Below are 22,420 nucleotides of genomic sequence, written 5' to 3' on the forward strand. Positions count from 1 at the left end.
CCAATTAAAGGTAAGGCTAGGCGTCCGATCACAGCCCCTCTCCCCTTCAAGGTGGTGCGGTCTCCGCGGCAGAGCCGGTCACTCCTTAAGAGATTGCAGCAGCAGTGGAGGCTGCCCGGTCAGGGGAGCCCTGTCCGGCAGTCCCCAACAGTCCCTTGGAATATAGCTGTCCCTCAGTCACAAATAGACAGTCCCTGTACGTCCACACACTCTCCTTTCATTCTCTCACTTACTATCTTGTAGCTTGCCTTCCCGTCGACAGCCATCTTCGATCATCTCTCCATTTTCTTATGCAGATATGTGTATATCTCTATAGTTTGGGATAAAATGGTGTCATACTCTGTGCTTTTTTTTTCTGGATTTTCTCTTTTATTAATATCCACTCATGTCAACAAATCTATATCTATATTTCGTGGTGTAGTTATTAAAAAAGTGAAATTATTACTAAAACGAATATTTAAAATCTTTTTACATCATTTTGAGTTATAGTTTCCCAATTTTAAGAGAGAAAAAACAAAAAACCTCTTTATAAATTCATCTTAAATTGGTGTGTGAAAAAAGGATGAAGGATGTGGGAGCTAATTTACTTGTTAGTGTGTAAAAATCAAATATTAGCATTTATAGGACTTTTAACTAATTTAGGAAATCTCATGCTCTTCTACTGAAGTTTTTCATATAGTCATTTTCAAATTATATTTTCCTCTAGAGAAAAATGGTAGTCTATGAATTTGAGACCTAGAAAGAAAATAGAAACCATTTACTTACTCTGTATGAAACAAAAATATAGGAGATAATGATCATTGTAGAAAATTTGAAAAATACAGAAGATTGGAGAAAAAAATGAATGACATAAGTCCTGTCACTCAAAGATTACCTGTATTAGACATATTACCTGATGATTTGCTGTATTCCTTGTCTTTTACTACGTAGGTGTTTTCCTCCCAACACACACACACACACACACACACACACACACACACACACACAGGATTATATAGACTCCTTTTTAAAAATTTGCATGAAAACATAGGCATTTTCCTACATTAGTATAAATTATGAAAACCACTGATAATCTCCTCTTTTCTCCCAGTTATAAAAGTACTATGTATAGCCCTGACCAGTGTGGCTCAGTTGGTTGGAGTGTGGTCCCATATACCAAAAGGTTGTTGTCAGGGCCAGCCTGACAGGTTGAACCGGGCTGAGGTAGGGAGGTGGGAATTGAGAATAGAAAGAAAGACAGGACAGCGGGATCGGGAGGAGTCTGCAGGTAGTCATCGATCGACTGCGGCTCTGCAAAGCCGGCGAGCTACTGCAGCTACTTTTATTAACCGCGTAATGCCTTTTATACACAAATACTGAATAGGAGGTCAACAAAGAGGAATGTACTCTCTGTTCTTCTTAATCTCTAAGATAAAGCAGGAGGCCAAGTTCTCGGTAAATATTTACAGACTTTTGATAAACTATGAAAGGTCTCTCTATTCTGCTCATCTGCTGACAATAGGAAAGTGCCATCAAAACAAGTTAGATCGAAACAAGTCAGGGGACACTGCGTCAGCTTACATCTGGTCTCCCAACAGGTTGTGGGTTCGATTCCCCATCAGGGCACATGCCTGGGTTGCGGGTTCGATCCCTGGTCAGGGTGGGTATGGGAGGCAACCGATGGATAGTTCTCTCTCAGATGGATGTTTCTCTCTCTGTCTCTGTCTGTCTCTCTCCATTCCTCTATCTAATATCAATAAAGAAAATAAATTATATTTATAAAAATATACATGCTCATTATTGAAAAACAAAATTACCCATAATTATATTATTCAAAACTAACTACAGTTAATGTTTGCTTTGACTTTCCTTCATACATAGAGTTTTAGCATGTTTGAATTGAAATAGCATTTACTTTTCTGTTTGCTTTTTTTACATACAGCTACATTGTAGGCATCTCATGATAGTAAAAATTGAAGTAAATTGTTTGTAACTATTTTCAGTCATAGGATATTTATTGCCAGTTTTCTGCTACTATAAATAACAACAATGCAATGAACAAATTTATGCATAAATAATTTTCTATATTTTGATCAAACATTTTCTAGGATAGAGTCCAAGAAATGGAATGTAGATAGTTCATGAATATGCTCGTTTTTAAAGCACCAGAGAAACTTCCTAACTCCTTAGGTCATCACAGTGTGGCTTCATTGTTTCATTTGGAGTGAATATTCCGAATATAAGAAACAAAAATAAATCATATAGTAAAATAAAAATAATATTTGCTTTACTTTACCCATGGTTTTCTTTTCTCTTACTTAATGGGAATAATAATAAGTTTAATATATAACTGAATTACATGAGACAGTTATTAAAATGTTCCATAGATTATGCAAGTTGTTAATGAAAAAGAAAAAATTACAAAAGTTGTGTTTGTATTTGTAATTGGAAAATTTGTTGACAATTTTTAGTTTGTCAGAATTCATTGAGCTGATCAATCAAATTTTACTAATAGTTTAGGAATACTAGAAGACTTCCTTTTCCAAAAAATCTGCTGAAATACTAAAATCAGTTATGCTAAAGGTTGCCTTTGGTTATATACTTCATGTGAAAGTTGCCTAGTTCCTATAGCTAACCAAGAATTGTGTACTTATTTAATTTTATGTGGCTGATATGCAAGGTATTAAAGATTGTTTTAAGTAAAAATTAAAGAAGGATGCTTGTACATAAAACTTTTAAAGTGCACAGTATTAACTCCTGGTTATACAAAAATTTTACTTTAATTGTCTGCATAGTTTTAAAAAGTGAATTGATATTGACTCCTTTTTAATGTATTGTTTGTATTTATTTATTTATTTTTGTTTTTATTTATTTTTTTGTTAATCCTCACACTAGGATATTTTTTCCATTGATTTTTAGAGAGAGTGGAAGTGAGGGGGTAGGGGAAAGAGAGAGAGAGAGAGAGAGAGAGAGAGAGAGAGAGAGAGAGAGAGAGAGAAACATCAATGTGAGAGAGACACATAGATTGGTTACCTCCTGCATGCACCACCCCAACCAGGGCAGGGGATCGAACCTGCAACCCAGGAATGTGCCCTTGACTGGGAATCGAACCCAAGACCCTTCTGTGCATGGGCCAATGCTCTAACCACTGAACAACACAGTCCAGGCCTGTATTTATTTTTAATAACCAACTATATTTTTGTGGAATATATAGTATCCACAGAAGACATGTTCCAAGTCTCCCAGGATGCCTGAAACTGGCAATAGTACTGAATCCTATAAATACTATGTTTTTTTCCTGTACATACATATTATGGTAATGTTTAATTATACATTAGGCACAGTAACAGATAATAACAATAACTAATAATAAAATAGAATAATTATAACAATACTAGAGGCCCAGTGCTTGATTGAATCATGCACGTGTAGGGTCCCCTACATGCTTTCGCTTTTCACGGTGGAGCTGGGTGCCTGTCCGCTGGTGCACCAGGCCTTTCAGAAGCCTCCGGCTCGGCAGAGGCTTCTGAAAGGCCTGGTGCTAGAGCAGACAGGCACCCAGCTCCCACACTTTTGATGGTCCGCGGCCGCTGAGGGGGGCTACCCTGCTGTTGAGGGGGGCTGCCGCGGACACCTGGCTACCCTGCCGTTGAGAGGCGCAGCTGGGTGTCCGCGGCAGGCCCCCTCAGCGGCTGCGGATCTGGCCGTTGAGAGGCGCTCTGCCCCCTGCGCCTCTCAACAGCAGGATAGCCCCCCTCAGTGGCAGCGGATTCGTGCCTCTCAATGGCCGGATAGGCCACCTCGAGTCCCGCCCCCCAGCCTCCCGCCGCCCAATCGTGGGCGTAGCGGAGTGATGGTAATTTACATGTTACTCTATTATTAGATAGGATACTGTAATAAAAGTTATATGAATGTCATGCCAGAGGGCACCAGGGAGGCCAAGGGAGGCTGCAACTTCATAGTTGGGTCCAGATCCTTGTCACCACACAAGAAAGAATTTGAGGACAGGACAGAAAGATTCAGCAAAGCACAGTAAATTTATTAAAAGTATTCACTTGAGAAGGGAGCACTGATGAACGCAAAGGACTAGGTACCCCAATGGGGTCTGGGTAGAAGGTTTTTATAATGTGGGTGAGGGTGGCATAGGTTGGACTTCAGCTTCTGATGCTGGTGGGGTGACTGCTGATGCAGTTTGTCCTCCTCCCTCCCCTCTGGATAGTGATTTCTTTTTGGTCCTCCTGGAACTGTCACGGTGATTCAGTGGAGTGGTGCCAAAACTGCAATGTAAATTTATTCTAATCTACACTAATAAAAGAGAAACATGCAAATTGAACATCACTCTGCTATGCCCACCAGCCAATCAGGAGTGAGTATGCAAATTAACCCAACAAAGATGGCGGCAGCCATGGAGCTGGAGCAAGCAGGAGGCCTGGGTTGCCCCTGGCGACGGAGGAAGCCAAGCTTCCAGCCCGCCCTGGCCTCTGCTCAAGGAGGGGCTGGGAGCCTGGGTCACGGGGGTGGGGAGGGTGGCCAGCCTGAAGACGGCCCTCAGCCCCTTACCCAGGCTGGTCAGGCACCCCAGCAGGGATCCCCACCCTGAAGGGGGTGTGGCCAGCCTGAAAACAGCCATCAGCCCTTCACCCAGGCTGGCCACACACACACCCCTCTCCCCCCCCCCGCAGGGACCCTCACCCCATGGAGGTGTGGTTGACCTGCAAATAACCACAGGCTCCTCACCCAGGCTGCCCCACGCCCCAAGGGAACCCCCACCCTGATCCGGGACACACTTCAGGGCAAACCAGCCAGCCCCCACCCATGCACCAGGCCTCTATCTATACTAATAAAAGGGTAATATGCTAATTAGACTGGGAGACCTTCCGGACGTTCTTCTGGACAAAGTCTTGGTGGCGGGGCCTAGGTAGAGGCGGTTAAAGGCCAAGAGGGGAGGGCAGTTGTGGGTGATCAGGCCAGGATGGGATGGCAGTTGTGGGTGATCAGGCCTGTGGGTGGTGGCCATTGGGAGTGATCAGGCCAGTAGGGGGGGCAGTTGGGGGTGAGCAGACCAGCAGGGCCCAGTTGGGGGTGAGCTGGCCATCAGTGGGGGTCAGTTGGGGGTGATCAGGACAGTGGGGGCAGTTTGGTGTGAGCAGGCCAGCAGGGGGGCAGTTGGGGGTGAGCAGGCCAGCAGGGGGGCAGTTGGGGGCAAGCATGCTGGCACAAGGGGCAGTTGGAGGTGATCAGGCTGGTGGGGGGGGCATTTGGGGGCCAGCAGGCCAGCGATGGGGGGCAATTGGGGGCCAGCAGGCCGGCAGGCAGAGTGGTTAGGGGCAATCAGGTAGGCAGGCAGGTGAGCGGTTAGGAGCCAACAGTCCTGGATTGCGAGAGGGATGTCCAACTGCCAGTTTAGGCCCTATCCCTGTAAACCGGCAGTAGGACATCCTTCGAGGTGTCCCAGATTGGAGAGGGTGCAGGCCAGGCTGAGAGACATCCCCCCCCACGCCCCCCACTCCCCCGTGCACCAGGCCACTAGTGATATTATAATGACCTGTTGACATTTGTCTGTCAATAAGGCTGTTGAATCTGCTTGAGGATGTTTTTTGTTTATCTTAAATACAGGAAATTGGAAGGGGCACGTGGGGAACAGGTGGTCAGAAAAAGTCATATCCAGGATGGAAAAGGGGAGGGATAGACCTTGAGGCCTTTGTTCCCTATTCTAAATTTCCTGACTCTTACATTCCCCCTGAGAGATTTCAATCCCATAATCATTTGGGGAAATGAAGGGTTGGTGTTTCTTCTGTAGTTGCTTCAGGCTGAGATTTGGTATAGACCCTGCCTAGCCTGGGATTGAAGATCTCTTCCTGCCTGATCTAAGGGCCCAAGCCCTATATCCCCTGGATGTTGAGGTATGGTCTGGAATCCTTGGATTATGATCATTTTTACATGAAACTATTATAATCTAGAAGATAAATATTTAACAAGAAGATTAAAAAGGCGTGGACCAAATAATAAAAATAAAAAAAGGAGAATAGTTACTTATGGACCAATGAGTAGAAATACTCAGGTGAAAGAAGGGAGAACTTTTTTAATCATGTTCCAAAGGACATCGAGATCTGTTTCTTAGTTATACCTGTGAAGCCAGGACCCCCGTTTGTAGATTTTTTGGATATTACATTCAATCTGACCGGATTTGTTTACTTATGTGCAGCAGGTTTTGTTAATGACTGCACAGATGCCTCCCCGTTTGGCTAAGAGGTAGTCTAGGGCAAGTCTATTGTCTAGAACTACATTAGCTAGAGAATCTAAGGATTCCTGAATTCCCTGTAGGGCCTCCCCTGTGTTGGTAGCAAGGTCTTTTAGGGCCTGAGTTAGATTGTGTAAGGCTACCTCATGATAGCTGAATCTTATCCAAGGGCTGGCTATGCCAATTGTCATTCCTATGCCTGTTATGATGAGGCTTATGGCTCTTTTGGTTCTTGTTGGGGAGATTATATTGTGAACACTTATTCCCGCTCCTGTGGGCCCTGATAAGATCAAGAGTGCATTGTCCCTTGAATTGGGAGTTGTCTATGCAGTAGGCCAAGGCCAGGAACGGAGTAGTAAAGCTCCTTGGGGCTGTCTGTCATAGGGGAATTGGTGTTTAAGATGTTCACAAAGGAAGACATATCCTGGGGTGCACAAGCTGTCCCAGGTGATGTGTAGTTTAGCCAGGGAGTAAGGCCCCTAGCGGCCCAGAGATGCCAAATTAACAGAAGAGCCACCCCCCCTTACAGGACAGTGAAAGTGGCCCTTCTGTTAGTTTGTCATCTCTGTGCCCATAGGGGCCTTCCAAGCTCAAGGAATGTGATAAATTAGTTTTTAAGCCTGGTTTACAAATTCCTCCCAATAAGTGCATCTTCCAGAAGGAGGTTGTATTTTCTTTTTATCAAAAATTTTGTGGGAGGCAGGGCACAAGTGGGTGACGTTAAGCTGTCAGGATTGTGAGGTATCTATCAAAGGTCTTGGAAAAGATAGTAGGGGTGGTGAAACCCCAGGAAATGTTCGATTTAGTGTGGGCTTATTGGTGCGTGTATTGCAGGGGACCCAAGTAATGTTGAGGGAAGAACAAATAAATGTGTATAGTCATTTTCTCGGTATGATTATAAGGTAGAGTGAGGTGAACACAGCCCAAGGGGGTCTTAGTGATACTGAGATGGACCTCCAGAGGGTGAGGCTTTCTAAGTGCTTTGGGGAACCTGAAAGGAGGATCGGGGTCTGGGCTGGTCTCTCCGGGGATACACTCAAGGCCTATGGTGTTGATCTGTGGGTGGGAATGGCAGAGACACAGAAAGATTGTTTCCTAAAGTGATGATATTTGTAAGGTTGACAAGAGAGTTTTGTCTTTAATCCCTGTAGGGTAATGGGGGAAGTAAAACAAGTAGGGCTAGAATTACCATTTTAAGAGCGAGGGATATAGTTGCTAAGTGGGATGCTTAGTGATGCACGAGTGAGGAAAAGAATGAGGGCTAAGAGAAACCCTAAGCAAAGAAAAAGACCTAAAATCTCAGTGGCCATGTGGTGGATCATTTACTTATAGGTCAAGGAGACTTCTTTGGGTTGTTTCTTAAGTCCTCCAGGGGTTCACAGTGTGGTTGTCCTTCTGCAGAGGTTCAGGAAAGAAAGGTTTATTCTAGATAAATGTGTCCAGGATAATATACCAGGTAGCTTGGCTGCCGTGGGGGTGGCAAGCAAGATCTGGTAGGGGCCTTTCCATTTTGGAGTTAACTGGGCCTCTGGGGAGCTTTCCTTCCAAATCTTAAGAAGGAACCAGTCCCCATGAGATATATTGGGCCTATGAGAGGATGTGTTCCCTAGGGATGGAAGGATTTAATTGCCTTATTTTTGGAGAGCCTCTTGTGCCTATCCTAGATTTGTTACAGAATTTACCAGGTGACCAAAAAAATACACAGGAGTACCCAGAGATACAGGAAAAACCCATTTATTTCCAGATGTACTAGTACCGTGACTCAGGGGAGTCTGTTTCCAAATCCTGAGCAAGCCAATATGGAGGAAGCTTTCTCTTTATACCCTTTGGTTTCTTTGTCCCCCAAATAAGGATCAGACTTCCTGACCTTTCTCAGGCTTTGCAGAAAGCTCCGTGTGCTGGGATGGGGGCTGTGAGACCACACCTAAAGGTCTGGCCTGGCTCCAGCACTGATAACCCCCTCCAGGGGTTGTGTACTGTTCATGGTTTATGGCCTCTGTAAAATGGGAGTATTTAGGTAAACAGGTCTTGCAAGACCAGATAATGAACACGTTAAGCGCCCAGTCAGTCACCGGTGACTGACACTATACTTTCCGTCCAGAAGACAAAACAAGCTAGGCGCTTAATGTGTTAAGGAAGGGGCAGTGACTAGCCTATAGGCTAACAGGAATGTGCATTAGGGATACTGATTAACCAGGTACAGTCAGGCTGCTGGACTCTCCTCCACCCCCCACCCCCCACACAAAAAAATGTCTTATTTTCCATGTCAGATGGATGATATATTTAAGTTGCTCCTAGACTTCTGGGTCACAATATATGTCAGAGGTTAGGAAGGGCGTCCTGTGTAACGTGTGAGAAGGGCTGAGTTCTTTTTTTTTTTTTTTTACACGAACAAATAGTTTATTTAAGATAATTGAATGAATTTACTATCTACAGCAGTAGATCCAGAGTTGAGTAGAACTAAATGATGGTGAAACTTCCAGGACACACAATAGCTAGAAGCTATTACTATGCCTAGTTTTACAGGGAAGAGATTGCTTTTATCAGACCTTGCGGTAGGCATTTAAGCCATGGAAGTGTGGCCACGGGAATGCCACTGTGGTCATAGAAAATGTAGCCATTGCCCTAGCCGGCTTGGCTCAGTGGATAGAGCGTCAGCCTGCGGACCGAAGGGACCCAGGTTCGATTCCAGCCGAGGGCACATGCCTGGGTTGCGGGCTTGATCCCCAGTGGGGGCTGTGCAGGAGGCAGCCCATCAATGATTCTCTCTTATCATTGATGTTTCTATCGCTCTCTCCTCCCTTCCTCTCTGAAATCAATAAAGAAATATTTTTTTTTTTTAAAAAAAGAAAAGAAAAGAAAATGTAGCCATTGACTCTCCATGGAATATATGCCAAGCACTCTCTCTCCCCCTACCCTTTGGCCAAACTATGACAATGGGCAAGGGATCTAACGGTTAGAGAAGGGCTTAGTTCTAAGTGTGACGTGGGAGCTCCTCTGGGCCTTAGGAGGACCGTGGGCAGAGCCAAAGCCCTGTCTCCAAAGTCCCATGGCCTAACTTTGCCACGGTTTTCTTTAAGGCATGCTTAGCCTTTCCCACCTTTCTGAAGACAGGCCTGATGAACTGTGTAAGTGGTAGTTAACGTCTAGGGCTTTGGCTGTTTGTTGGGTGACTTTGGCCACAAAGGAAGGGCCCAGGTGATCGTACAGTAAAATAAAAGTATTTGTCACTTGGGAGGCTTTGGGCAGTCTAAACCTTGGAATGATTTCCTTAAGGAGGGCTCTGGTTACCTCCACTGCCTTTTCGTTCAGGGTGGGAAAGGCCTCTTCCCATCGAGGAAAAATGTCTCTGAATACTAGGAGCTAGCAGATATCCTGGGAGGGAGGCATTTGTATAAAATCTATTTGCCAATCTTCTTCTGGGAAGGTACCCCTTCTCTGCATGTGCTTAGGAAGATGGGGGTGGGAACGGAAAAGAGAACACAGGCTTGAGTGACTTCTTTTATGGCTTGAGATAGGCCCCTCTCAATGAAGATTTTTTATATTAAAGAGTATGTGGCATCTTGACCTAGATGGAGAGAGTCATGAAAGCATTTTATAATTTTCCATTGATCCTTAGTTGGGAACAGCAGTTTTCCCTAACCCTCCCTCCCTCCCTCCCTCCCTCCCTCCCTCCCTCCCTCCCTCCCTCCCTCCCTCCCTTCCTTCTTAAATATATTTTATTGATTTTTTACAGAGAGGAAGGGAGAAGGGAGAAGGATAGAGAGCTAGAAACATCGACCAGCTGCCTCCTGCACACCCCCCACCGGGGATGTGCCCGCAACCAATGTACATGCCCTTGACCGGAATCGAACCCAGGACCCCTCTGTCCGCAGACCGACGCTCCATCCACTGAGCCAAACCGGTTTCGGCGGGAACAGCAGTTTTTGATCTCTCATCTACCATCCTTCATTGTTTAGGGAAAAACCTGGCCTTTCTGCCCAGGTGTTTTCATCAGGGTCATAACTTGGTTTGATGTACAGAAGAAAAATATATAGAATTAGGGCCACTATAGAGTTCTCTGACTTGGCAGCATCCTTTGCAGTCCTGTCAGCAAGGGGGCTTCCTTTAGATATTTCAGCTGTGTTCCTTTGGTGTCCCTTACAGTGCTGCATGGCTACTTCTCAGGGTAGTTTTGTTTTTGTTTTTATGAATATATATATATCTTCATTGATTTCAGAGAGGAAGGAAGAGGGAGAGAGAGAAAGAAACATCAATGATGAGAGAGACTCATTGATCAGCTGCTTCTGCACACTCCACACTGGGGATTGAGCCCAGTACCTGGCCATATGCCCTGACCAGGAGTCAAACCATGACCTCCCTCAAATATAGTCTCTCTCACTCAAAAAATTTTATTATACTGTACTTACCCTTCTTGTGACGATGTAAGATGATAAAATGCCTTCGTGATGATATGAAGAGAGATGAATGAGACATTATTAAGTAAAATAAGTGTTACTTGAACAAAAGCACTTATATACTACGTCAGTCTGATAACCAATCTGATAACTTATATGGCTCCTAAGTGACTAACAGGAAGGGAGCATATACAGCGTGGATACTCTGGACAAAGGAATGATTCATGTTTTCAGTCTGTGGTTGACCTTGGATAACTGAAATGGCAGAAAGCAAAACTGCAGAAAAGGGGGGACTACTGTAGATTGAAATAAATCAGAGGCTCATATAAGAATTGCACATACGTTGTATATGAAGCATTAGAGCTAGAGTGGTGTTGGCAAAGGAGTAGGAAGTAAAGGCTGGTTAGTGTGCCGCGCCAGCACAGCCAAGGGTTCAGCGAGCCTGAGGGAGGGCCGGCGAAGGATGAAGAAAAGACAGACAAAGAGAATAGGTGGGTCTAGATGGATCTTCTGTGCCTGGCTGAGGCCACAGAACAGATCCAGATAGGCAGGGGTAAACAAGGTAATTTACAATGTTCTTGTAAGTTTCACTTGATTTGGCTGCCCCTCCCACAGCCCATTAACTACCCAGGAAAGATCTAGGGAGCAGTCACAAGATCAAGCTTAATTATGCTTAGAGGACTGTGCCTTTCAAGCTGGGACTTGTTTGCGACATTGCGAGCACGTCAGTCCGTCAGTCCGAGGCTTAACCCTATAACCGCTCCCTACAGGTTAGACTATTTGTTGGTAAGACTCCTTTTGGGAGTAAAATGGCATTTTGTCCAAGGAACCCAGAAACACTCATATTTTGCTGTTGACAGTTGTTCCTTTCCTCAAATTTCCTAAGGGAGAATGTGAGTACAGGTCAGGAGTCAGAAAAGCATAATAACATTTTTTTCTTTATTGATTAAGGAATTACATATGTGTCCTTATCCCCGCATTGCTCCTCCACCCTCCCCGCACTCATGCCCTCACTCCTCTGGTGTCTGTGTCCATTGGTTAGGCTTATATACATGCATACAAGTCCTTTGGTTGATCTCTCCCCCATACCCCCACCCTCCCCTACCTTCCCTCTGAAGTTTGATGGTCTGATCGATGCTTCTCTGTCTCTGGATCTGTTTTTGTTCATCAGTTTATGTTGTTCATTATATTCCACAAATGAGTGAGATCATGTGATATTTATCTTTCTCTGACTGGATTATTTCGCTTAGCATAATGCTCTCCAGGTCCATCCATGCTGTTGCAAATGATAAGAATTACTTCTTTTTACAGCAGCTCAGTATTCCATTGTGTAGATGTACCACAACCTAGAATGAACTTTCCAAAAATTCATCTGGAATAAAAAAAGACCCCAAATAGCTGCAGCAATCCTGAGAAAGAAGAACAAAGTAGGTGGGATCTCAATACCAGATTTCAAGCTGTATTACAAAGCCACTATTCTCAAAACTGCCTGGTACTGGCACAAGAACAGACATATAGACCAATGGAATAGAATAGAGAACCCAGAAATCGACCCAAACCACTATGCTCAATTAATATTTGACAAAGGAGGCATGAACATACAATGGAGTCAAGACAGTCTCTTCAATAAATGGTGTTGGGAAAATTGGACAGATACATGCAAAAAAATGAAACTAGACCACCAACTTACACCATACACAAAAATAAACTCAAAATGGATACAGGACTTAAACATAAGACGGGAAACCATAAAAATACTAGAGGAATCCACAGGCAGCAAAATCTCAGACATATGCCGAAGCAATATCTTCACCGATTCAGCATAACGTTTTATTTCAATTGAGGTTCTGATTCCAAATGACCTTATAGGTTGGACTCCATGGAGCCCTCCATTTGCCCAGGTTCACTCCTGTCTGAATCTCAGACTTCACTGCTCCGGAGGGAGGAAGTCATTTTCACCTGGGCAAACAAAGATGGAACAAGAGAAAGTGTTTGCCCCATTGCTTGTGGAGAATATTTCCTTTTCTCTCCCCAAGGCAGTTCCTCTAAGCCAGAGCCCCACACACGAAAGAAGAGAGAGAGGAGTTCTGTATTCCTGCTTTTCTTTCCTACTTGGAGGAAAGGAACAGGAGAAAGGCCATATCCTTGTAAACTTGATCTTTAGACATAATGATGCCACCATTTAAACAGTGTCCAATAAAGTGTCCTTACAATTGAACAACATTATCAGTAATCCTCCTCCCAGCAGAGGAAGGAGCCTTAATATTTTGGGCAGTGGGAAGGAGGGGTATTTGAAGATAGGAGACTATGAGCCCCTACTGAACATCAACAGATGGGGTAAGATGAATTAGAGAGTATCATGAATACCAAACTGAAGAGGTTCAACTTCTTCTTCTTCTTTTTTTTTTTTAAACCCTCACCTGAGTACATGCTTAGAGAGAGAGAAACATCAATGTGAGAGAGAAACATTGATCAGTTGCCTTTTGTACACACCCTGACCGGGAATTGAACCCCCAACCCAGGTATGTACTCTGACCAGGAATTGAACCGGCAGCCTTTTGGTGCATTGAAGATGCTCCAACCAATTGAACCACTCTGGCTGGGCAGAGGTTCAACATTAAAAAAAAAAATTCTCACTTCATATTGAATGTTAAATTTTCTTTTCATTTTAGGAATTGGAGAATGACACAGCTTTTCAGCAAGCTGTGAGAACCAACCATGGCAGAAGACCTCCAGTAAGTAAATTATTTTTATTGTGATAAAACAAACACAACAAAATTTACCATCTTAACCATTTTTAAGTGTACAGTTCAGTAATTGTTAAATATATTTATTCTCATTGTTATGAAACCAATCTTGAGAACCTTTTCATCTTCCCAAACTGAAACACTGTTTCCATTAAAAAACTTCCCCATTCCCTTTCCCCCTGTCCCTGACAACCACCCTTCTACTTTCTGTTTCTGTAAAGTTGACTACTTTTGATACATTATATATGTGGAATCATACAGTATTTGTCTTTTTGTTACTGGCTCATTTCACTTAGTATAATATTCTCAAGGTTCACGCATGTGAAAGGATTCCCTTCCTTCTTAAGACTGAATAACAGTCCATTGTATGGATGGACCACATTGTGTTCTGTGGACGCTTGGATTGCTTCCACTTCTTAGCTATTGCGAGTACTAGGTGTTCTGGTTATTAATGCGGATTTTGTCATCAAAGAAAACACGATAATTTCAAGAGAAACATCAGAAGTGCTTTATTCAAAGTAATGTCCTTCGCTAGCTACACATTCCCCCCATGTTTCAGGTAAGTTGTGGATACCATCCCAACAGAACTTTCCTTGTTTTGAGGCAAACCATTCAGAGACCCAATTTTCCACTTCTTTGTACGTTTTGAAGTGCTGCTCAGAAAGTGCTTATGTCATCAATCGGAACAAGTGATAATCTGAAGGAGCAAGGTCTGGTGAATACAGCGGGTGGGTTAATACTTCCCAGGCAAGATCTTTTAATGTGTCTTTAACTGGTTTTTAAGTGTGTGATGGTGCATTATCATGAAGCAAAATTACTTTGCCGTGTCTGGTCGTTTCACGATCAAAGCATGGTTCAGATTGATTATTTGTTATCGGTAGTGATCAGGATTAAGTTTCATCTGGTTTTAGAAGCTCATAATACACCACACCTTCCTGATCCCACCAAACGCAGAGCATTGTCTTCTTTCCAAAGTGATTTGGTCTTGCAGTTAATGTTGATGGTTGACCTGGATCAACCCATGATTCTGTGCATTTGGGATTCTCAAAATAAATCCACTTTTCATCACCAGTCAGAATTCAATGCAAAAAAGACTTTCTTTCGTGCCGTTGAAGCAACATTTACTGATGACTTTTTGGTTTTCCATTTGTCTTTTGTTCAGTTGATGTGGCACCCATTTTCCTTCCTTTAAAATCTTTCCCATTGCTTGTAAGCGATCGGAAATTGTTTTCTGAGCAACGATTAATCTTTCTGCAAGTTGTTTTTGAGTTTGACATGCATCTTTATCCAATAATGCTTGTAATTGTTGGTCTTCAAACTTTTTGGGTTGACCTGGATGTTCTTTGTCTTTCACATCGATTTCATCACTTTTAAAGCGTTTAAACTAGTGTTCACAAGTATCTTGAGATGGAGCATGTTCATCATGAAGCTTCCCGAAGTATTCAGCAGCACTTTTCTTCAAAATAAAGTAATGAATTAAAATTTCCCGCAAGCCGAAACCGGTTTGGCTCAGTGGATAGAGCGTTGGCCTGCGGACTGAAAGGTCCCGGGTTCGATTCCAGTCAAGGGCATGTACCTTGGTTGCGGGCGCATCCCCGGTAGGGGATGTGCAGGAGGCGGCTGATCAGTGTTTCTCTCTCATCGATGTTTCTGACTCTCTATCCCTCTCCCTTCCTCTCTGTAAAAAAATCAATAAAATATAAAAATTAAAAATAAAAAAATAAAAAAAACTTCCCGCAAATGCTCTTTGTCACAAAATTCGACATTTTAAAGCGTAAAAATATCTATGATGTTAACACCTTCACAAAATTTGACATATGAAGTTTTGAAGCTTGCTGTCAATACAACAAAATAGCATACATATCAAATTGCATATGTATCAACATATGTGTAACTCCATCTATTGAAAAAAATCCGCATTATTAACTGGTACACCTAGTATGCTGCTGTGAACATGGCTGTGCACGTATTTCAAGACTCTGTTTTCAATCCTTTAGATAAATACCTAGAGGTGGAATTGCTGGAACATATGATAGTTCTATTTTTAATATTTTTAGGACTTCCTCACTCTTTTTCATAGTGGCTGCTCCATTTTACAATCCCAGTAACAGTGCACAAGCATTCTAATTTCTCTACATCCTTGCCAACATATATTATTTTCTATTTTTCTGAGAGTAGCAATTTTAATAGGTCTGTGGTTTTGATTTTCATTTCTCTGATGATTAGTGATGTTGAGTATCTTTTCATATGCTTGTTGGCCATTTGTATATCATCTTTGAAAAAAACGTCTAGTCAATGTCTTTGTCCATTTTTTAAGTAGGTTATTTGATTTTTTGTTATTGTATTCTAAGAGTATTTTATGTATTCTGGATATCAACCCCTTATCAGATTAATGATTTGCAAATATATTATCCATTCTGTAGGCCTTTTCAATGTGTTGATTATGTCCTTTAATGCACAAAATTTTTTGTTTTATACATTTTCATTTTCTATTTTTGCTTTTGTTGCCTGTGCTTTTGGTGTCATATCCAAGAAATCATTGCTAAGTCGAATGTCATTAAACTTTCCCCCTATATTTTCTTCTAGGAATTTTATAGTTTTAGATTTTATGTTTTAGCCTTTTATCCAATTTGAGTTAACTTTTGTATATTGTTTAAGATAAGGGTCTAACTTTATTCTTTTGCATGTGGATATCCAGTTTTCTCACTGTTGGAAAGACTGACCTTTCCTCGTTGTGTGGCCTTGGCACCTTGTTGAAGATTATTTGACCATATACACAAGGGCTTTTTTCTGGTCCATTTATTCTGATTCATTGGTCTATTCTGTTTTTACACCAGTACCTCAGTGTTTTTGTTACCATAACTTTGTAATCTGTTTTGAAATCAGGAAGTATGAGTTTCCTAATTTTGTTCTTCTCTTTAAAAATTCTTTTGGCTATTCAGGATCCCTTGAGATTTCAAATGAATTTTAGAATGAATTTTTTTCTCTCTTAAAAAAATGGCATTGGGATTTTTGTAGGGATTGGATTGAATTTATAGATTGCTTTTGGTGGTATAGACATCTTAACAATAGTAAGTTTTCGAATCCATGAACATGGGATGTTTTGCATTTATTTGTCTTATCTTTAATTTCTTTTAGCAATGTTTTATAATTATATATTAGATCAAATAATTTTTTATGCTTTTGAGAATATAAATTTTATTTATGTAAGGCTTGGAATATGTTTTCCTAAATCACTCATTGTTTAAAAATATTTGTAATTTTTAAAGTTACATAAGTATTGATCCTTCAAAACATTGGAGCTTAATTTACAAATTACTCTTCCCTTGGATTAATGATCCTCCATTAATTAATATTCCATAGGCATATGAATTGCTAGAGTGATATTTTTCAGTATTATTAAAATTTTTGTGTATGTTATGCAAAGCATAGACATCTAACTTGCACAGTGTATGGAATATGCCAACTCTCTTTTGTAGTTGAAAACAAACAGGTTGATACTAAGTGAAATATAGAAAGTTCTGTAAGAAGAATATAAGTTGTTATGGGACCATAAAGAAAGGTTATTTGCACCGGGACAATCAGCAGAGGCTACTTAGGATAAATTTACAGTTGAATATTAAAGGGTATGTACAGTTAAGACTGACCTTGAGATATGGGAGGAAAGGTATGACACATGAGGGTGTAAGATGAATAAAGGAAGAGACAGGGTAGGCTCACTCTATCTGAAGAGATCTGACCAGTGCTTAAACACACACACACACACACACACACCAGATTTAGTCATTTGTAAGTAGTTGAAAAAAAAAATCTTTCTTTCCTTCAGTTTGTTCTCATAGAAAAAAATCCTGAGACTATCTTTTTCAGCTTTTTCTAAGACCTGTTATGTCAATTAGGTCAAGTTTTTAATGTGTGTGTTTTTTTTTAGTGTCTTATATTTTTACTGATTTGGGGGGAAGGGGCTATTATTAATGAGAAAGATATGGTCAAATTTTACATTATGATTATGGATTTATTTTTTTCAGTTTTTTGCTTTATATATTTGGAATAAAAATATTTAGAAATGTTATATTTTCATGGTAAATTGAGCCTTTTATTGCTATGAAATGACTTTCTATCTCTAGTAATTCTGTTTGTCTATTTTGTCAGATATTAGTATATTGATATAGTTATACCAGCTTTCTTTTGTCTAGTGTTTTCATGATATGTCTTTTCCCAGTCTTTAACTTCCAACCTTTCCATATCCATATATTTCTTATTAGCAGCGTGTGATTGAGTTTTGCTTTTTAAATACAGTCTGATAATCATTTTTTTATTTGGTGAGTTATTTAGTCCGTTTGCATGTAATGAAATTACTGGCTTGGCTTCAGTTTGTTGTGTTATTATTTGCTTTTCAATTTTTCTGCCTTTTTTATGTTTTATTTTCTTTCTTGTCTTCTTTTGTTTGTTTGTTATTTCCATTTTCCCCCATTGTTATCTTGGGAGTTTACATCTATAAAAATTCTCTTAGTGTTTTCCTAAAGATTATAATACTCATCTTTAACTTATTAAAGTCTGATATAAATTAGTATTTTACTGTTTCCTGGACAATGCTAGAATTTTATATTATTTTCAGTTCTAGAATTTCTATTCTTTTTTTATACTTCCCCATTCTCCGCTGAAATTATCAATCTTGTGTTTTAGCTCACTGGACATATTAAGCATATTTATGTTAAAATCTGTGTCTGATATTTTCATTATATGTATCACCTTCTGGGTTTCTTTTCATTCTTTTGTTTTTCTTGACTTTTGGTTAGGTAGTCTTGCCTCTTTTATGTCTATTTATTTTTGATTGAATGACAGACAGTATAAATGAAAAATTTGAGAGTTAATTTAAGGCTATATGTCTGTGCTGTCCAGTATGATAACCACTGGCCACATGTGGCAAGTTACATTTAGAAGTCCAATGCGCTATCCATTGCGCTACAGAGCCCACTGCAAGTTATATTTAAATTATTTAAAATTAAATACAATTTTAAAATTCAGATCCTTGTTACACCAGCCACTTTTCAAATGCTCCGCAGCAACATGTGGCTGGTAGCTATCTCATCAGACAGGGCAGGCATGGAATGTTCCATCAGTGCAGTAAAGTTCTACTGGATAACACAGCCAAAAGTGATCTCATCTTTCAGTAGAGAGAATTTACTCTTCCTTTTGGCCTTAGAGATACTAGAAATCCTGGTTCACCCTGATCCATTTGAGTTTGAGGTGATCCTAACTTGGACTTCAGTCCTTACAAGGGCTAGTATACTTCTAACTTACTTTTCAGTCTTAACCTTTTGAGATCACAGTCTAAAGCTGGGAGGATTCAAGGGCAGCCACCTGGGCAGGCCCCCAACTCCAATGTTTATCTCCTCAGGCCTGTGAGTCTACAAAAAGCTATGCACAGCTTCTCAGCCATGTCTTTGGAACAAGCAGATGCCTATAGGAGAAAAGCAGAACCTAATGCTGGCTCACCTCTCCAACCTCCCCCTTTCCTCAACTGGAGACTTTGCAATTCTTCACTGCCTTAATGGTTCTCTAATGTATTTAAACTAATATTTTACAAAAATATTTTTGTACCCAGCTTTTTATTTCTTAGTGGCAATGTTATTTAAAACAGTAGTCCATCATAGCGAGAAGTAGAACTTATCTATTGATGTTTTAATCAAATATTTCAAACAGCCCTAGCTGGTTTGGCTCAATGGATAGAGCATCAGCCTGCGGACCAAAGGGTCCCGGGTTCAATTCCGGTCAAGGGCACGTACTTTGGTGCAGGCTCCTCTCCCGCCCAGTCCCTGGTCAGGGCTCATGCAGTAGGCCACCAATCGATGTGTTTCTCTCACATCCATGTTTCTTTCTCTGTCTTTCCCTCTCTCTTCCACTCTCCCTAAAAATCAACGGAAAAATATCCTCAGGTGAGGATTAACAAAAAAACAAGTATTTCAAACAATATGCCTAACAACTGACATGTTTAGACCAGTTTCACCTACATGGTCCTGTTTGATTCCAACTACAGTGTTGTGATCAACATACATACCTTGTATCCTTATTTCAAAGATGAGAAATTTTAGATTCAAAGAGATTAAATAAACTCAGCTAGTAGAGGGAAGAGCTGAGATTCAAACCCAGATTCTCTGACTCCAAATCCTGTCTATTGTTAGGCCTAGTGGCTGGCAGTAATAAGAACTCATGATGAATGATGGCAGCAACCATGAAAACTGATCATTCCCATTGGCACTTCAGATCATTCTCAAGTTCCCTTTCTCCTGTAAAATTAATTCCAGAATACATCTCCTTCTCAATACCTAAAATTCCTAAGCTCCTTAATATGTAGGATAATTTAAAAGGTAATTATTCTAAAAATTATATTAACATTTCTCTATTGATAAATCTATATTTTACACTTCTTTTCCAGTTTTCTATTATGTAGCTTAATCTGAATTCTATTAACTATGTTTCTTTCCCCTCTCCCCAAGATAACTGCTAAAATACCAAGCACAGCAGTTACTAGACCTGTAGCTACTGGATATGGGGTAGGTTTTCTTAAGCTGAAAATATTAAGATGCTTTTTCTTATACATAAGTTCATTTTAGGCAGTCCTAAGCAATTTTGGCTATTTTTCAGTCCATGAACCAGATATATTTTCTATTTTGAATAGTTACAAACATTATAAAAATCTCATTTAATAGCTTTGAATATTCTAGTCATTTTGATTATAAATATGTCAGAAAACAGTTTATTACCTTTTCTATTTGTAAACCTTGTGTTTGTTGATCCACTTCCTTTCATTTTTTTTACATAATATGACCAAATCTCATGTGTATTCCATTCATACATTTTATTTGAAGTTATATAATAAATATAATGTTTGTAATTTTTAAAAACTTACTAATTAATGCATTAAAAAGTAAAATTTAAGAAAAATTTCAAAGACATATATTTGGGCCTTGCTCTTATTTGAGATTTTTAGAGGAAGGATGCTATATAAAAATCCATAAAGGAAAATCTTTTATATGTTGCCCAAATTTGGATGTTTTAGCTTACATGAAATAATAGAGAAATGAGAGAATGAGGTGGGATATCATTTCCCAGTCCTTATGATAATATTTCTTAGAGGTCAGAAAAATGATTTCAGAACCGAGGTCCAGGGCAGTTGCCTTCATATTGTCCCTTTATATAAATGAAAAAAGTAGCCTTACCTATAAAACCCTAATATGCAAATAGACCGAATGGCGGAACAACCAAACAACCGAACAACCGGTTGCTATGACATGTGCTGACCACCAAGGGGTGCGCACGGAACATGGTGGGCATCGGCAGCAGGTGGCAGAGCACAGAACATGGTGGGCATCGGACATAGTGGGATGGTGGAGCAGGTGAGCAGGGGTGCCAGACCAAGGTGGGGCATCAGTCGCTGTCATTGGGGCGAGCCTCTGGTGGTTAATGAAAATTCTTTGCTCCCGCGCAGCACGGTCCCGCCCGGCGCTTGCACCTGCTGCCAGGACCAGCCCCACTCACCCCTCAGGGCTTCTCCACCACCACCACCACCCCCCGCACCCCCGCTCCTGAGGGGCGATCGGGACCAGCAGCCATATCTCACACCCGCTGCCAGCGACAGCCCCGCTTGCACCCGCTGCTGGCGCCCGGCGCGAGTCCTGATCGCTCAGCGCCGTCAGCGGGTGCGAGTGGCAGCTGCTGGCCCCAATTGCCCCTGAGGGCTTTTCCACCTCCCCCTGCTCCTGAGGGGTGATTGGGGCAGTAGCCACTGCTTCCACCCGCTGCTGGTGCTGGCCCCAATCACTGGCAGACAGTGGACCAGAGGCTGCAGCGGGAGGGGCTGGGTGGGGGCACGAAGGATGGGCCGAGACCTGCCCCTGTGTCCACCACAGCCTCGTGGCCCACAGTTCCCTTTCAAGGTGCACGAATTCATGCACTGGGCCTCTAGTATATAATATAACTGTGTGTCATATGAAGCATGGTTTTATTAATCAGTCTATACATGTATTACCCATAAACTTGGTTTTTGGTGATGTTTCAGAAAGGAGACAGCAAACACATTCTGTGAATGGCCAGGCGATTTAGGCTTTCCAGGTCAGACAGTCTCTGTTGCATTCCTAGTGCAGAAGCAGCCACAGATAGGTGTGGCTGTGTTCCAATGAAACTTTATTTACAAAGGCTGAGGGTTGTTGTTTGCTGATGCCTACTTTAGAGTTTTACTGTTGGACCCTATGTCCTCAGATGATACATGGAAAAAATTATGTTTAAGTTAATTTACCAATAGAATGAAGAAAAAGTTTTGAAAAACCTTTATAATTTAATTTATAAAATTAAGTGTAGATTTTAAAAATTGTTTTAACTTAGTTTTCTGTTTACTAGTCCAAGACATCCCTGACGTCATCAGTGGGAAGACCAGTGACAGGGGCCATCCAGGTATCTCCGTCGTGTGGTTGTCCATTGGGGCCTCTCTGACTGAGAATACCACCAAGCTTTCTTTTCTTCATTATAGTGTTTAAAACGTTAAAGGAGATATCCCTGATATAATTACCCCGATTCTTTAAAGTGTGGGCTACAGATGGGACTTTTGGAAATCTTTGGAGTCAAAGTCTCTGGACTTACTGAAGTCTCAGATGAAATTCTGCTGGGGAGTGGACATGAACTGATGGTTTGATTGTATGGTGTACCCTGGGACTCATTTTTCCTGTGCTGTCATTTACAACCATGTCTTTGGTTTCTCTCATGGGCATAGAGGATACCAACCAAAAGTAGGGGAATAGCCAGCTTATCCTATCTAATAAAGAGGGTATATGCTAATTGACTGTCACGCCCTCACAAAGATGGTGGTGCCCACAGCCAATAAAGAGGGAATATGCTAATTGACTGCCATGCCCTCACAAGATGGCGGCACCCACAGCCACAAGATAGAGGTGCCCAGGCCCCTCAGCCCCGCCTCATCCAGCCAGAGTCCCCCAGTCCCCTCAGCCCCACCTCACCCAGTCCCTGCAGCATCCAGCCTCATCCATCCAGAGTCCTCCAGT

The 22,420-nt window shown here is 41.5% G+C and overlaps 1 protein-coding gene across 9 annotated transcripts in view; it reads left to right on the forward strand.

Moving 5' to 3' along the window:
• IFT88 (intraflagellar transport 88) overlaps window positions 1-22,420 on the forward strand; it is a 208,697-nt gene that overhangs the window by 22,695 nt on the left and 163,582 nt on the right. For 7 of the 9 annotated variants that reach the window (XM_079775667.1, XM_079775659.1, XM_079775665.1 and 4 more), the window contains exons 3-5: window positions 13,290-13,352; window positions 19,862-19,918; window positions 21,762-21,815. In XM_079775667.1, coding sequence (XP_079631793.1) covers window positions 13,290-13,352; window positions 19,862-19,918; window positions 21,762-21,815 — 174 coding nt within the window. The remainder of the gene's footprint in view (window positions 1-13,289; window positions 13,353-19,861; window positions 19,919-21,761; window positions 21,816-22,420) is intronic. The other 2 variants (XM_079775663.1, XM_079775664.1) reach the window with 2 other exon arrangements.

This window comes from Cnephaeus nilssonii, assembly GCF_951640355.1.
Source record: "Cnephaeus nilssonii genome assembly, chromosome: 6".
NCBI classification, from domain to species: Eukaryota; Metazoa; Chordata; class Mammalia; order Chiroptera; family Vespertilionidae; genus Cnephaeus; species Cnephaeus nilssonii.